Consider the following 14,806-nt stretch of genomic DNA (forward strand, 5'->3'; position numbering starts at 1 on the left):
TACTGTATTGATATAAACTTGTATTAATTCTTATTGTTGTATTTTTTTTATTCTTTTAAAAAAACATTTTTGATCTGTAGTTGGTTGCAGGAACCTGAGGATACAGAGGGCCGACTGCATGTTCAAATAACTGGGAAATCAGGATGGGCACAGTGGCTCACCCCTTAATCCCAGCACTTTGGGGCACTGAAATGAGTGGACAACTTGAGGTCAGGAGTTCGAGACCAGCCTGGCCAACATGGGAGGTAGAGGTTGCAGTGAGCCGAGACCTCACTGCTGCACTCCAGCCTGTGCAACAGAGAAAGACTCCATCTCAAAATAAATAAATAAATAACTGGGAATTCAGAAAGTGGAGCTGGGTTCAAGGCTTCTTCAACAAGACTCTCCAGGGTTTCTTATTTCCCACCTTGCAGTTCTCCTTCCCACTGTGTTGGGTCTCCCTCAGGCTGCTTCTGCCCTCTTGGAAACAGGCTGGCTGCCCCAGCTCAGGACTGTGCTAATCAGGGGAAGTAGCATACCTCTCTCTGGCTGGCCTAATAGCAGTGCTGGACTCAGCAGCTGACTGGTCTGACTGGATTCCTTATCCTTATTCCTAATGGGGGGAGGTTCGAGGGAGAGACTAATAACTTGAATGATTTAATTAATTGGGAATGGTTACCTCCCTACCCCTGAAAAAGAGGGGTGTAGGACCCAACCACATTCGAATCAATAATATGTACTACTGTGAGAAGGGTGATTCCCCAAAGAAAATCACATTCCTACAACATATGGTTCCCATTCTGAGGCCATACTAAAAACTCATGTAGTCGAGGGTCCAGACAAGAGTGGTGGTCCTATAAGTTTAAAGGAACATGAAAATACTCCACAGGACCAGGTGTGGTGGCTCACACTTGTAATTCCAGTGCTTTGGGAGGCTCCAACGGGCAGATCATTTGAAGCCAGGAGTTAGAGACCAGTCTGGCCAACATGGTGAAGTCCCGTCTTTACCAAAAATACAAAAATCGGGGGCTGGGCTCCGTAGCTCACCCCGGTAATTCCAGCACTGTGGGAGACCGAGGCGGGTGGATCATGAGGTCAGGAGTTCCAGACCAGCCTGGCCAATATGGTGAAACCCTGTCTCTACTAAAATTATAAAAAATTAGCTGTTCGCAGTGGAGTGTGCTTGTTGTCCCAGCTACTTGGGAGGCTGAGGCAGGAGAATCGCTTGAACTTGGGAGGCAGAAGTGGCAGTGATCCGAGATTGTGGCAGTGAGCTGAGATTGCGGCAGTGAGCCGAGATTGCACCACTGCATTCCAGCCTGGGTGACAGAGTGAGACTCTGTCTCAAAAAATAAAAAAAAAAAAATCAACCCAGTGTGGTGGCACATGCCTATCATCCCACCTACTTGGGAGATTGAGGCAGGAGTATTGCTTGAACCTGGGAGGTGGAGGGTGCAGTGAGCCGAGATCGTGCCACTGCACTCTAACCTGGGTGACAGAGTGAGACCAAAAAAAAAAAAAAAAAAACCTACAGCAAGTGGATAATTCATTTGTCTGAAGTCGCTAGAAGACAGAAAGCTGCGGATGACCAGGGGAGGTTCAGAATGTTTTCATTACTAGAGATGGAGGGATTAAGAAAGTTTCATTGAAAGACACACACCTGTGAAATTACCACTTTGGAAGGCCAAGGCCGACACACGCTTGACTAGCACTACACACAAAAACAAAAACAGAAAAAGCGGTGAGAAGGAATGGGAAAATAAAAATTTTTTAAAGGCCAGCATTTATTTATTTATGAGACAGGTTCTCATTCGACTGCACTGCAATGCACTGTAGTGCAGTGCCACGATCTCGGCTCATTGCAGCCTCAACTCCTTGGGTTCCAGGCAATTCGCCCACCTCAGCTTTCCAACTAGCTGGGCTACAGGTTCAAATCACGACGGCTAATTTTTTTGTATTTTTAGTAGAGACAGGGTCTCCTCATGTTGCCCAGGCTGGTCTCAAACTCTTGGTGTAAAGCAATGAGCCTGCCTAGGCCTCCCAAAGTGCTGTGATTACAGGCATGAGCCACTGCACCCAGCCAGTCAGCATTTTTAAAAGCAGTGATTGAGCCAGATGATTTACATACATCATTTCTCTTACTTAATTAAATAACTTAACAGCCCAGCGAGGTGGCTCATGCTTGTAATTCTGGCACTTCTAGAGACTTGTTTGGAATTTAAGACCAACCTCAGGAGTCGGATTGGTCTCAAACAACTTTCCCAAGGTGGTAGAATCGTTTGAGGCCAGGAGTTCAAGACCAACCTGGACAACAAAGTGAGACTATTGTTATAGAGAACCCCAAGTTTCTCTTCAAATAATCAGTATGTCAGTATGTTCAGCTCTCTTATTCTTTAAATCTCTATTTTAAAGTTTAACTTCCTTTTAATTCCAGTAAACAACTTTCTCCACTGGTTCATCAGGAGTTCACATCTGCTCCCCCTCCCTCTGGTTCCACCCTGACTCATCCTAGTCACATAATCACCCCTGGCTACCTGCTCTGACAAGCCCAGAACCGTCATTCCCACCAAAACACCCACACTGCCACTCCAGCTTGGACCCCTGCTCTTTTTAAAATACCCAGTCGGGATTAGTCTAGCTTGTGTGGTCTAACCCTAGCCAATAGGGGGACTGCCCCCCCACTTTCCCACCTTGTCCAAGTGGGCGGCAGCCATCATTACTCCATCCGTGCACCCTGTACCCTTCTATAGAAATAAACTGCCTTGCTGAGTGGACATATCTTCGAGTGCTATCTCTTTTGTGGCATGGAAATTTTGCTTATAACAGTTTGTCTCTACAAAAAAATTAAAAAATTAATCGGGCATGGTGGGTGGCTAATTTTAACCCACGAGGTCCAGGCTGTGGTGAGTGACGTTTAGTCCACTGCCCACTGCCCTCCTGCCTGAGTAACAGAGCAAGACCCTGTTTCCAAAAAAAAAAAAAAGAAAAGGAAAGAAAAGAAAGGCTGGGTGCCATGGCTCACGGCACTTTGGGAGGCTGAGGAAGGTGGATGGCTTTGGCCTCAGGAGTTTGAGACCAGTCTGGGCAACATGGTGAAACTCCGTTCCTACAAAAAACATGAAAACTAGGCGGGTGTTTGTGCCTGCCGTCCCAGTTGGAGAGGCTGAGGCGGGAGGATCTCCTGAGCCCAGGAGGCAGAGGTTGCAGTGACATGAGATCACGTCACTGCACTCCAGCCTGGGAGACAGAGTCAGACCCAGAGTCTCAAAAATAAATAAATAAATAAAAAACAAATATGTATTGCTTGCCTGCTATGTCGTTTCCAAGCCCTGGGGATGCAGGTATGACCACAAAGTGACAAAACCTAACAGCTGTAACCCTGCAAGGCCGGGGTTATTTTAGAGACAGGAAACTGAGAGAGGTTAAGCATTGTTCTCAGGACGCTTCAGCCAGTCACTAGCAGTGAGGGCTGGGGCCAAATCCAGGACTGCCTGACTTCAGAGCCTTTGATTTGATAGGAAGAAATAAAATAAAAAAGAGGAGAAAAGTTACATAGAGGGGAACAAATCAAGGCAAATATAAGTGAGGCAGAAAAAAAAATCTAGAAGAGAAATAAGAAAAGGTTTGCTAAGATCCCCTTCCCTGATTTTACAGGTGAGGAAACTAGGCTGAGGATCTAACAAATCTGTATTCTTTTCCTCCACTACAGATAAACCTTTTAGAAACACAATAAGAGATAAGGTTTCAAAAGAAAAATACCTGGGAAAATTAAAACATAATAATTGGCATATCTTTCAGCTAAGAGGGAATAAATGAAAACATAGGTTCTTTTTCTCCCCTCTTTTTTTTGAGAAGGAGTCTTGCTCTGTCGCCCAGGCTGCAGTGCAATGGCATGATCTCGGCTCACAGCAACCTCTGCCTCCCGGCTTCAAGTAATTCTGTCTCAGCCTCTTGAGTAGCTGGGATTACAGCTACTTTTTGCATTTTTAGTAGAGATGAGGTTTCACCATGTTGGCCAAACTCCTGGTCTCAAACTCCTGACCTCAGGTGATCCGCCCGCCTCAGCCTCCCAAAGTGCTGGGATTACAGGCCTAAGCCACCGCACCCGGCCTTTCTCTCTCGCTCTTTTTTTTTTTTTTTTTTTTTTTAAGAGCAGCTACAAGCAAATTTAACAATACGTCAGACCATACTGAAAGGGGGTTAGGGTGGGGGTACATTTGGGGGCAAGAGACTAGCTGAACTGTTTAGGAAAGGGAGACCTTGATGACTTTTTTTTCTTTTCTATCTTTCTTTTATTAAGACAGAGTCTCACTCTGTAGCCTAGGCTGGAGTGCAGTGGCAGGATCTCAGCTCACGGCAACCTCCGTCTCCAGGGTATAAGCGATCCTCCTGCTCTCCGCCTCCTAAGTAGCTGGGATTACAGGCGCCTGCCACCACGCCCGGCTAATTTTTGTATTTTTAGTAGAGACGGGGTTTCACCGTGTTGGCCAGGCTGGTTTTGAACAACCGACCCCAAGTGATCACGACCTCGGCCTCCCAAAGTGTTGGGATTACAGGCGTGAGCCACTGCGCCCGGCCCTTGGTGATTTTTCTAACCCAATCAGTCTCTCTCCCCTTAGAGTTATTCTTGTGGCTGTGTTCGTAGGGGAAATGGCCTGGACAAATACATGCCAGGCAGTGCAAGGACTGCTAGGAGAAAGGCCCGAGATATCCTTTCCTGGCATTCGCTCGGGGGCCCATTATTTACATTCAAACTTCAGAAACTTCCCTTTCCCGGCGTTTGCTAAAGGTGATCGTTTCCAGGTCACCTGACCGGTCTCATTTGCCGTTAGCGCCAAGTCCTGCAAGTTTGCGTGAGAGGCGGGAAACCAGCCAGAGTTGGGCAAACTTTCCAAGCCAGGATTTTCCTTCAGTGTGGAATCTCGGCGCCCACAGTCTGGTGCCAGCTGGATCTCAAACAGTTCCGTGACCTGTTTGTAAACGCGATGCTTGGTTCCAGCCTAACCGCTCACAAGGCTGAAGCAATTAATAAGTTCATTCCTTAATCTCGTTAGGAGTCAACAGCTCCTACCAGTGTGTGGCTGTGGCGGCGACGGTGCCGTTTAAGAAGCCCCACCCTATCTGGAGGTGAGGAAGCGGGGGTCTGTGAGTAACTTGAGGGTCGACAGACAGACCAGGAAGAACGCTCGAGGGGGCGCCAGGCCTGTTACTACGAGCGCGCGCCGGCGCACGTCTCCACCCACCTGGAGCAACCGCCGGAGCGCGCTCCCAGCAACCGCGGCAGTCGCTGCGTTTGTAGCCATACGTCACGGCCTCCTCTGCTTCTCATTGGGCGAGCCCGTCCAATCATGTGATTACAGTATGGCGTATAAATAAAGGCGAGGGGAAGGCGGTGGTCCGCCATTTCGTGGACGCCGGGTGAGCTTGAGCATTGGTGTGTGTTGGGCCCGAGGAAAGCGGGAAGACGCATCGGAGCGTGTGAATTTGAGCCTCTGCATTTTTTTACCCTAGATCTCGGTAAGACACCAGCGATAGAAGGAGTGAGGTGAAAGTGGAATTTAATCCTACCAAGGAGGAGCCAGGCCCAATGGCGGCGCCAGATTGAGACAAAGAGGCGCCGCCGCCATTTTGTGACGTTCAGCACGGGGCGGTGGCAGGGGCTCTCGGCCCATCAGAGGGTTTCCTCGTCTTGGGGTGGAGGTGTTTATATTTTTCATTGGGGGGATGAGCCGGGATAGGGGATTACCCGGGAGTTGGGAACTAGAAGGGGGAGCAGGTAGCCGAGTCGTATCCCAGGTCGCGGCCTTTTTATGGCGCCTTTTTTTTTTGGTTCCTCATTTAATTGGGAAGCTTCTCAGAATGCTTTTCTAAAGTCACTAATCAAGACCGGACCTTTCAATTTACTATGAATTGAAAGGTCCGGTCTTGATTGGTGACTTCAGAAAAGGAAGTAATAAACCTTTACTTTCTTGTAGTTTCAGTATATACAGCCTGAGTCTAATTACTTTTTTCTAAGTTCGGACGATCTGTCTTGAACTTAAGATTGGTTCTTTCAGCCGCTTCCATTAAAATGTATCCTTAACGGTGCCAGCAGTGTTTTTAAAAATTAATTTTCACCAATGGCTTGATCTTAGAACTAACTCCTGGGCACAGGGTGTGGTCACGATAAATAGGATGTATCCGGACTGAATATTTTAATTAGACAAGCCCAGAGTAAGAAGAACGTGGTGTTTCTGGAAAGCACTTCAGTTGAATTGAGTAGATGGTTTTTATGTAATTGAAACTGGTCTACAAGTTTATCAGCTTCATCGCCAAAGTGTCAACTAAGTAATAAAGATTTATCAAATAGAAGTCTCCCAAGGAAAAACAAAAATTATAAGTCGCCAAGGTGCAGTAAATTTTTGAGTAGCAAGTACCTCTTTGTATTTTTCTTAAAGTGAAATTATCTTAAAGCGTACATTTAAGTGGTATTTAGTATATTCGGTGTTGTGTAATTATCATTTATACGTAGTTCCAAAATATTTCCGTTCCCCCCATAAAGCAGTTACTCACACTTTGACTGTACTCCTTCCTCTAGTCTTTAGCTACCACTAATCTTCCCCTTTCTGAATTTAGGTATCTTACATATTTAGTATTTATGGAATCGTGTGCTTTTGTGTCTGGCTTCTTTAATTTAGCGTAATGTTTTCACGATTTTCCAACGTTGGCGCGTTTGTCAGTACTTCATTCTGAATAACACTATCATGTCTATACCACATTTTGCTTATTCGTTTCTGTTGATGGCCATTTGTGTTAACACCTTTTGGCTACTGTGAATAGTGCTGCTATGAAAAAAATTGGCAAGTTGGTCTCGTTGCTTGAGAACCTTCTACTGCATAAGACTTTGGTCTATTTAATGTGATAGCAGCAGCCTTGCTCCTATGGTTCCTTTTTCTATGCTACAGAAAAGTTTCTGTAGCTTACCAAAATGGGGCGCAACATACATGTGTATTTTTTTGGAGCGGAATCTCGCTCTGTCACCCAGGATGGAGTGCATTGGGACGATCTCGGCTCACTGCAACCTCCACCTCCCGAGTAGCTGGGATTACAGGCGCGCGCGCCACCACGCCTGGCTGATTTTTGTATTTTTAGTAGAGACAGGGTTTCATCAGATTGGCCAGGCTGGTTTCAAACTCCTGACCTCATGATCCACTAGCCTCAGCCTCCGAAAGTGCTGGGATTATTGGTGTGAGCCACCGCGCCTGCCAATGGGCATTTTTTTTTTTTTAAGTGAAAACTCTTGGCCTTATTGTTATTAAAGCTGATTAAGTTTTGGCTTATGTAGGCACTTTTGAGTCACTTGCCTGGCAGTATAACCTTAATGTTTTTTCATTATTGTTTTATTTGGTTTTTGAGTCCCCAACGGACTTGGTTTTTTTCCTCTTTTTTAAAGACGGGGTTTCACCATGTTGGTCAGGCTGGTTTTGAACTCCCAACCTCAGGTGATCCGCCCTCCTTTGCCTCCAAAGTGCTTGGATTACAGGCGTGAGCCACCACTTCCTGCCAGAAATAGTTTCTTAACAGGTTATTCTATTTTCCTAAAAATGCTTTATTTTGGCGATTAAATAACAGGTTAAGTCCCTGACTCACGACCCAGAGGTGGTAGATGCTCCTTTAGTGTTCTCAAGGTTCCAAGGAAGCTTTTTTTTTTAATTTACTAATTTGCTGACTTCCTGAGTAAAGATTATAGGGGATTGGGTGCTTTAGTAGTAATAGTAACATTTCTTGTTTGGCTTCTAGCATTTTAAGATTCAGTTTTTCTCTTTACACGTTACCTTAAAGTCTTTTATCTTCTCTAATGGAATTCCTCTGAGTATCTGTGGACTAGATGTTTAGATAAATGAATATTTCTGGTATTTTTCATTACAGAAATGCATCGTGACTCCTGTCCGTTGGACTGTAAGGTTTATGTAGGCAATCTTGGAAACAATGGCAACAAGACCGAATTGGAACGGGCTTTTGGCTACTATGGACCACTCAGAAGTGTGTGGGTTGCTAGAAACCCTCCCGGCTTTGCTTTTGTTGAATTTGAAGATCCCCGAGATGCAGCTGATGCTGTCAGAGAGCTAGATGGAAGGTAATTTAATAATTACATTGATGTAAATGTGTTGCTTTGTGTTTTTCATATTTAAAAATCTATAGGATGCGAGGCTCTTAAATGGGTTTTTGAAGTCTTTAGGTAAAATTGGGATCAAATATTTTTAAGAATAGTTATGAGCGGATACTTGTTTAAAAGAATTGTTTACAAAATGGTTACACGGGATTATTGTACTAATACCTTTACTTTTATGTGTTTGAAATACTTATTCCAGAAAGTGAATCAGTTAATATTTCCCTTTGTGTTAATGGTGTCCTGTAAGCTGGCCAAGTAAGGCCTGACCTCCGTGCCCCCACCCCCCTTTCCTCATATTTGGAAGTATAATGGAAAAAAGGGTCTGAGGGTTGACTGTAAAGCTGCATGAAAGGTTGGTCAATTCAAGCAGGTTGTAGTAAAGTTTTCCAGGGCCCACCTCTTCCCAATCACTGTCCAAATGTGATAGCTTATTTAAATTTAATGGCTGTGCCTGTATGAAGGGTGGGTAATAATGGTCTTTTTCTACTACTCTGAGTTATAATTTCTTTTTTTAAAAAAATTGTTATTTATTTTATTTTATTTTGTTTTTTAAAGACGAGGTTTCACCATGTTGGTCAGGCTGGTCTTGAACTCCCGACCACAGGTGATCCGCCCACCTTGGCCTCCAAAGTGATTGGATTACAGACGTGAGCCACCGTGCCCTGCCAAATTTGTTATTTAAAAAATAATACAGATGGCGGTCTAACTGTCTTGCCCAGGCTGGTCTCAAGCTCCTCGGCTCAAGCCATCCTCCTGCCACAGCCTCTCCAAGTGCTGGGATTACAAGTGTGAGCCACCTCACCTAGCCACAGCTACAATTTCTTCTGTGTTGACTGTTTTGATAATTGAGGGGAGAGGGTGCTGTAAAATGGCCAAAATGGTTCTGTCTTGTTTTGAACCCATTTTTACTTAAAAGTGGGGCAGTGGAAGACCAGTAAATACAGCCTGGTAAATAACTGACTAAGTGTTGGGATCTCAAGGAAGAAATCATAATGAAGATATAGAACTTGTTTTTTCAGGGATAAATGGAAGGATAGTGACACTTAAATCGTACCTGTTAACAAATTAACATTGAACTCAATCACACTGGCTCTAACAATTAAGGAATAAAATAGAAGTTGGCTTCTTTGTGAATTGGTACTTTAGAAAATCCTATTTAATTGTTTAATTCGAAATTAAACTGGGAAACAAGCTTATTTTCCAAGAAGGAATCTTGCTCTGTCCCCCAGGCTGAAATGCAGTGGTGTGGTCTCACCTCATTGCAACCTCTGCCTTCAAGCGATTCTCCTGCCTCAGCCTCCTGAGTAGCTGGGATTACAGGCGTGTGCCACCACACCTGGCTAATTTTTGTATTTTTAGTAGAGCCGGGGTTTTACCATGTTGGCCAGGTTGGTTTTGAACTCTTGAGCTCATGATCCGCCTACCTCGACCTCACAACAGTGTTGGGATTATAGGTGTGAGTCACTGTAGCCGACCAAGCCCAATTTATATTAGTAAAAATAAGAGAACTAAAAATTTGGTATTCTGTAGACACTTGGATGTGTTCTTTGCAGAGTAGCTATAGGGAGTACTTTTGGCTTTAATATACATCTCAGAAAGGTTGTTTTAAGTTTAATGTCTTTTTCCTCTCAGAACACTATGTGGCTGCCGTGTAAGAGTGGAACTGTCGAATGGTGAAAAAAGAAGTAGAAATCGTGGCCCACCTCCCTCTTGGGGCCGTCGTCCTCGAGATGATTATCGTAGGAGGAGTCCTCCACCTCGTCGCAGGTACTTGAGAGATAGTGTGTTTAGAGGTATTGGTGTAATGGAGTAGCTAGTAGGAGCAGGTATTTCTCTTAAAGTTTGTTGGTGGGTTTTAAACTTTGGAAGAATCTGAGGTTTCTGTGAAACATATTTGTTGGGTTTAGTTTGGGGTATGTGAGTTGTGCTGAGTGTTGGCTTTTGTCTTTAGGTCACTGTTCATGTTGGTAGTCAGTAACTTCTATCTTGGATCTGTCTTCTAGTTCATCTTTCTAGTTGCATCTTTTCAAGTCTTCCCTTAAACTTCAGTTTAGGCCTTTTTCCATTTCTTGGCTCCATAATGACAAACATTACATTCAACTCTAGCTCTTCACGAATTTGTGTTTTCTACTACTAGCACAATTGTAATATTTATCAAACAGGCAGCTGTTTTAATGTTACAACTGGTAAAGTAGAAGTCATTCTGAAACTTAAGTCACTGACCAATAAAGGGGGCTAAAAAGGAAGTAATCCCAGTCATCTGTTCTTCAATCCCAAATAGAAGAAAATTCAGTTTTTTTATAATTTAAAATGGCATCATTCTTGGACCAGGCAGTATTGTCTGGATGCTAACTCCACATCTCCTCAGACCTCCAAAATAGTTTCTATAGGACTAAATTTACCTCTTACAGGTGAGTGGAGTCCTTCTAGGAGACAGGAGTTCAAAATCTTGCCCCTTTTGCTATTTTGAAAAACAACAGCACACTGTTGCCCATCATAATAAAGAGTATTTGTTAGCTAATAGATGGTTGTACTGATGGCTTGTTTTTCATTTTTTTTGTGCTTTTTGGTCCATCTATTAATAAAAATGAACCCCGTTACAGAGTCACCATCATGTCTCTTCTCACCACCCTCTGAATCTGCATTAGCCAGTCAACTAGCCCTTTCAGCGTCATGTGACCAGCGCGCCCCATTCAGCTTGGCTGGTGTCGTTTCACATGACCCAGGCTGGCCAGTCGTCAGGTTGCACCGCCCTTTGGTTCCCGAGCATGCTGTTTTCTCTCAGCCTTCTCTCCAACCTTAACCAAATCGGCAGCAGCCACCTCGACCGCCCACACATTCCTGGCCAATCAGCTCAGCTGTTTATTTACCAAATGTCTTCACAACAACTACAGCAGCAGCCTTCGGCTAACAAAAAAGCAGGAAAAATCCACAACACCCCCTTCGCCAACCAACTAAATCCAACGCAACATCTGGCAAAACCTTTTCAGCAAATTCTTCCTGGCCGTCAGTCCGGCAGCCTCACCTCACCATTTCTAGCTTGTTGAAACCCAAAACTAGTAAGTTTTTCCTGCTTATACAGTTTACTGCTGGTTAAAATAAGGAGTAAGCGGCTTAAAGTAATTCTTTTTTCTGGATCAAAGGCTGGCTGTGCATAATTGAATGGTAACGTACATATATATTGCTTGAAAAACTTTTAAGGGTGATAGGGAACTCGTAATGTAACTAGTCCGTCAAGTGAAACTTATTTGCATGTGTGAGATGCCAAACTAAAAATTTTAATATCTCTAACAGATTAGCTTTCTTTTCTGGCAAAAAATTTGTTGAATCCTATCACCTTTAAATGGTTTTACTAACAGTTTCAAAATTTTAAAATTTGGGGTTGAAGTGTGGGCCAAGCTAAGGTAATTTTGGTAAGCCTAAACACACTCTTAAATGTTGACGATCACAAATGCAGTTCTAATGTACCACTTAATGGCATCAATATTGACACCTACCGCGTTTTCACAAAATTACACTATCCACCTGGTACCTAAGTCTTGTCATGGACTTACAGGTTTGCATGGGTTCCAAATACTGGTTTATGGTACTGTTTTTGGAACTACTTGGGACTATATTTTGGTGTGGTGTTTGGGTAGTGAAGTTAGTTTGACATGAAGTTTTGCATTGGACAGATCTGCTGTGAAGCATTCTTTGTTAAAGTGAATCCATGGTTGGAATACCTGCTTTTCACTTGAGCTTTTTGTTCCTTAATCCTTCTGTGCCTTTTTTTTTCTTTTCTTAATTATTATTATTATTTTTTTTGGACGATGGGTGCCAGTTCTTCGGCACATTCACTGGGCCCAACAGTGAAATTGAAAAGTTGGGAAATGCCTCACGCCATAAATACTAATTGATGATGAGTCTAATTTTCCTGTTTCTGCTTTTAGATCTCCAAGAAGGAGAAGCTTCTCTCGCAGCCGGAGCAGGTAAATGACTACCTTTTTTGGCTACATTCTTAGAAATGACAGTGTTTCTGCTGTTCTGAACTTTTCCAGATGGCTTGGTTAATGGGATTAAACCTTGGCTTTAATTGTGAATCAAGTTGTAAGGATGAGTCAGCTTTGAGTTTTCAAAGACTTTGAATTTAATTTTCTTTAAAAAGAGGGTGTCTTGGGCCGGGCGTGGTAGCTCAGGCCTCTAATCCTAGCACTTTGGGTGGCCGAGGTGGGTGGATCACCTGAGGTCAGGAGTTCAAGACCAGCCTGGCCATCATGGTGAAACCCCATCTTAAAGAAAAAAAGAGGGTGTCTCACCTAGCTGGAGTGCAGTGATGTGATTATTATAGGTCAATGAGGCCTTTAACTGCTGGCCTTGGATGGAGCCTCCCTCAGATTCCTGAGTAGCTAGGATTGCAGGCGCACACCACCACACCTGCCTAATTTATTTTTTGTGGAGATGGGATCTCACTTTGTTGCCCAATCTGTTATCAAACTTTTGGCTTCTAGTGAGCCTACTGCCTCTGCCTCCCAAAATATTGGAAATATCGGCATGAGCTACCATGCCAGATCAAGAGAATATTTAGGTACAATTTTATCATACCTCATTGGGCCTAATGTTTTTTTTTCTCTCGTTTAGGTCCCTTTCTAGAGATAGGAGAAGAGAGAGATCGCTGTCTCGGGAGAGAAATCACAAGCCGTCCCGATCCTTCTCTAGATCTCGTAGGTAAGATCTTTGATAACTTGAGCTGTTTAAGACTTCGCATATGTAGTATACTAAGGCCTGTCTTCTAAGCCATAAATTTTTACCTTAAAAGTCTATTTTGATATGTCATCAAGTTACAAATGTAATGTTTTATTTTCTGGGTTTTTTTTAGCCGTTCTAGGTCAAATGAAAGGAAATAGAAGACCAGTTTGCAAGAGAAGTGGTGTACAGGAAATTACTTCATTTGACAGGAGTATGTACAGAAAATTCAAGTTTTGTTTGAGACTTCATAAGCTTGGTGCATTTTTAAGATGTTTTAGCTGTTCAAATTTGTTTGTCTTTTGAAACAGTGACACAAAGGTGTAATTCTCTATGATTTGAAATGGATCATATGAGGCATGTAATACCAAGAATTGTTACTTTACAATGTTCCCTTAAGCAAAATTGAATTTACTTTGAATTTTAGTTATGCATAGACTGATAATAAACCTCTAAACCCGCCCAGCAGAAGTGTGAATTTTTTTTTTTTTTTTTTTTTTTACATACAGAAACAACTGGCAAAAATTGAACTAAGATTTACTTTTTTGGGATATAGGATGCAGCTCTAGTTGAACAAGCAGTCTTTAAAAGTTGCTGTGAAACACAAGCCATCGGGTAAAAAACGCTGCTCTGTTAAATTAGGGGTTTTTGAAAAAGCCAACTAATGCTTATCCTGGGCAGAGGTTGCCTAGTTGGTATAGAATCTGTTAAGTTTCAAGGAAGTTTATCTTTGCTTTAGGTCATAAGTTTCTTATTTGATTGCTGTATATGAATACATGGCTGTTCATGACATTATGTCCAAATTTGAGATTTCAAAAATGACCTGCCAGTTTAAGGGTACATTGTAGAGCTGAACTTTGAGTTACTGTGCAAGATTTTTTTTCATGCTGTCATTTGTAATATGTTTTGTGAGATTCCTTGGGATTAAAGTTTTGGTTACAAATTGTTGTTTAACTTGAAAGCCTGTTTTTCCTTGCAAACTCAAAATCTGTGAGCTTGGTACCAAGTCCAGGTATAACATTCCTATTGGAAGCCATACTTATATTTTCTTGTAAAGTGCTTTTGAATTAATAAAATATTAGCATAATTGTGTAATAGTTTAACCCACTGTTACCAGTGTTCTTATCCCATGGGAAGCAGTTGGTTACACGATTCTTATTTTATAAGAAACACAGCTGAGATGCACTATGGATTAGTCTTCGTAAGTGAAGGAAATACAGTTGTCACCTAAGTGATAGTTAACCCATTTTAGGAGTAGAAGCCAGTTCAGGGTCCATGATATTTAGTGACCAACATTTTAAAGTATAGCAGCAACCTGGTACGTTGTAACACAAAGTAAGTTGCCCATTAAAAATGGCTTTTATCTTCAGCATGAAAACTTTCCACAGTTCTAAAAATTGCTTCCATTTTATAATTTGAGGTGTTGCATGGGAATTCTAAGCTGATCCATCATGATGTAAAGTTCACAATATGGTTCAAATGTAACAGTGCAGAATTGAATATGGAGGCATGCATAACCTTCCTCTTAGAAAATGGGAGGAGTTGTAATTTCAAATTTTTGTGCAATTAGATTAAATCATAATGCAACAGTCTTGTGGCTTAATTTCCTTAAATATGCTCTTTCAAGATAGTTTTGGATTATGCTGTATTGACTGTCTTAAATACAAAAGATAAGTCATTGCATTAAGAGATAAAGCTATATGGATATATATTAAGATACAGGTCCTAAACAAATGACTAAATTATTTCCACCTTTTACACAAATCTTGAGGGGAGAATTGGTGTCAGGAAGATTCAGCTTTCGAGTTAAGTGTGTTTAAGGAAGATACTTTTCAGACTGCCTGTTGACTTACTGGGAGCTCTGGCATTGGGCATTTTGTCTTTCAGCATTCCCACATAGCCTAAAATCTGTTCCTGTTAGGAACAAACCAAGATAGCTAAAAAATTATAGAA

At 42.5% G+C, this 14,806-nt stretch overlaps 1 protein-coding gene across 1 annotated transcript; it reads left to right on the forward strand.

Annotated features, from left to right (window-relative positions):
- Positions 1-4,675: 4,675 nt before the first annotated feature.
- Positions 4,676-14,442, forward strand: SRSF3 (serine and arginine rich splicing factor 3). The gene is made up of 6 exons (XM_032253574.1): positions 4,676-5,496; positions 7,888-8,095; positions 9,764-9,898; positions 12,061-12,099; positions 12,749-12,835; positions 12,987-14,442. Exons 2-6 carry the CDS (start codon positions 7,890-7,892, stop codon positions 13,012-13,014), a joined length of 495 nt encoding a protein of 164 aa, XP_032109465.1. The 5' UTR covers positions 4,676-5,496; positions 7,888-7,889; the 3' UTR covers positions 13,015-14,442.
- Positions 14,443-14,806: the final 364 nt, after the last annotated feature.

Source organism: Sapajus apella, unplaced genomic scaffold (genome assembly GCF_009761245.1).
Source record: "Sapajus apella isolate SASKATOON/1434 unplaced genomic scaffold, GSC_monkey_1.0 scaffold83, whole genome shotgun sequence".
NCBI classification, from domain to species: Eukaryota; Metazoa; Chordata; class Mammalia; order Primates; family Cebidae; genus Sapajus; species Sapajus apella.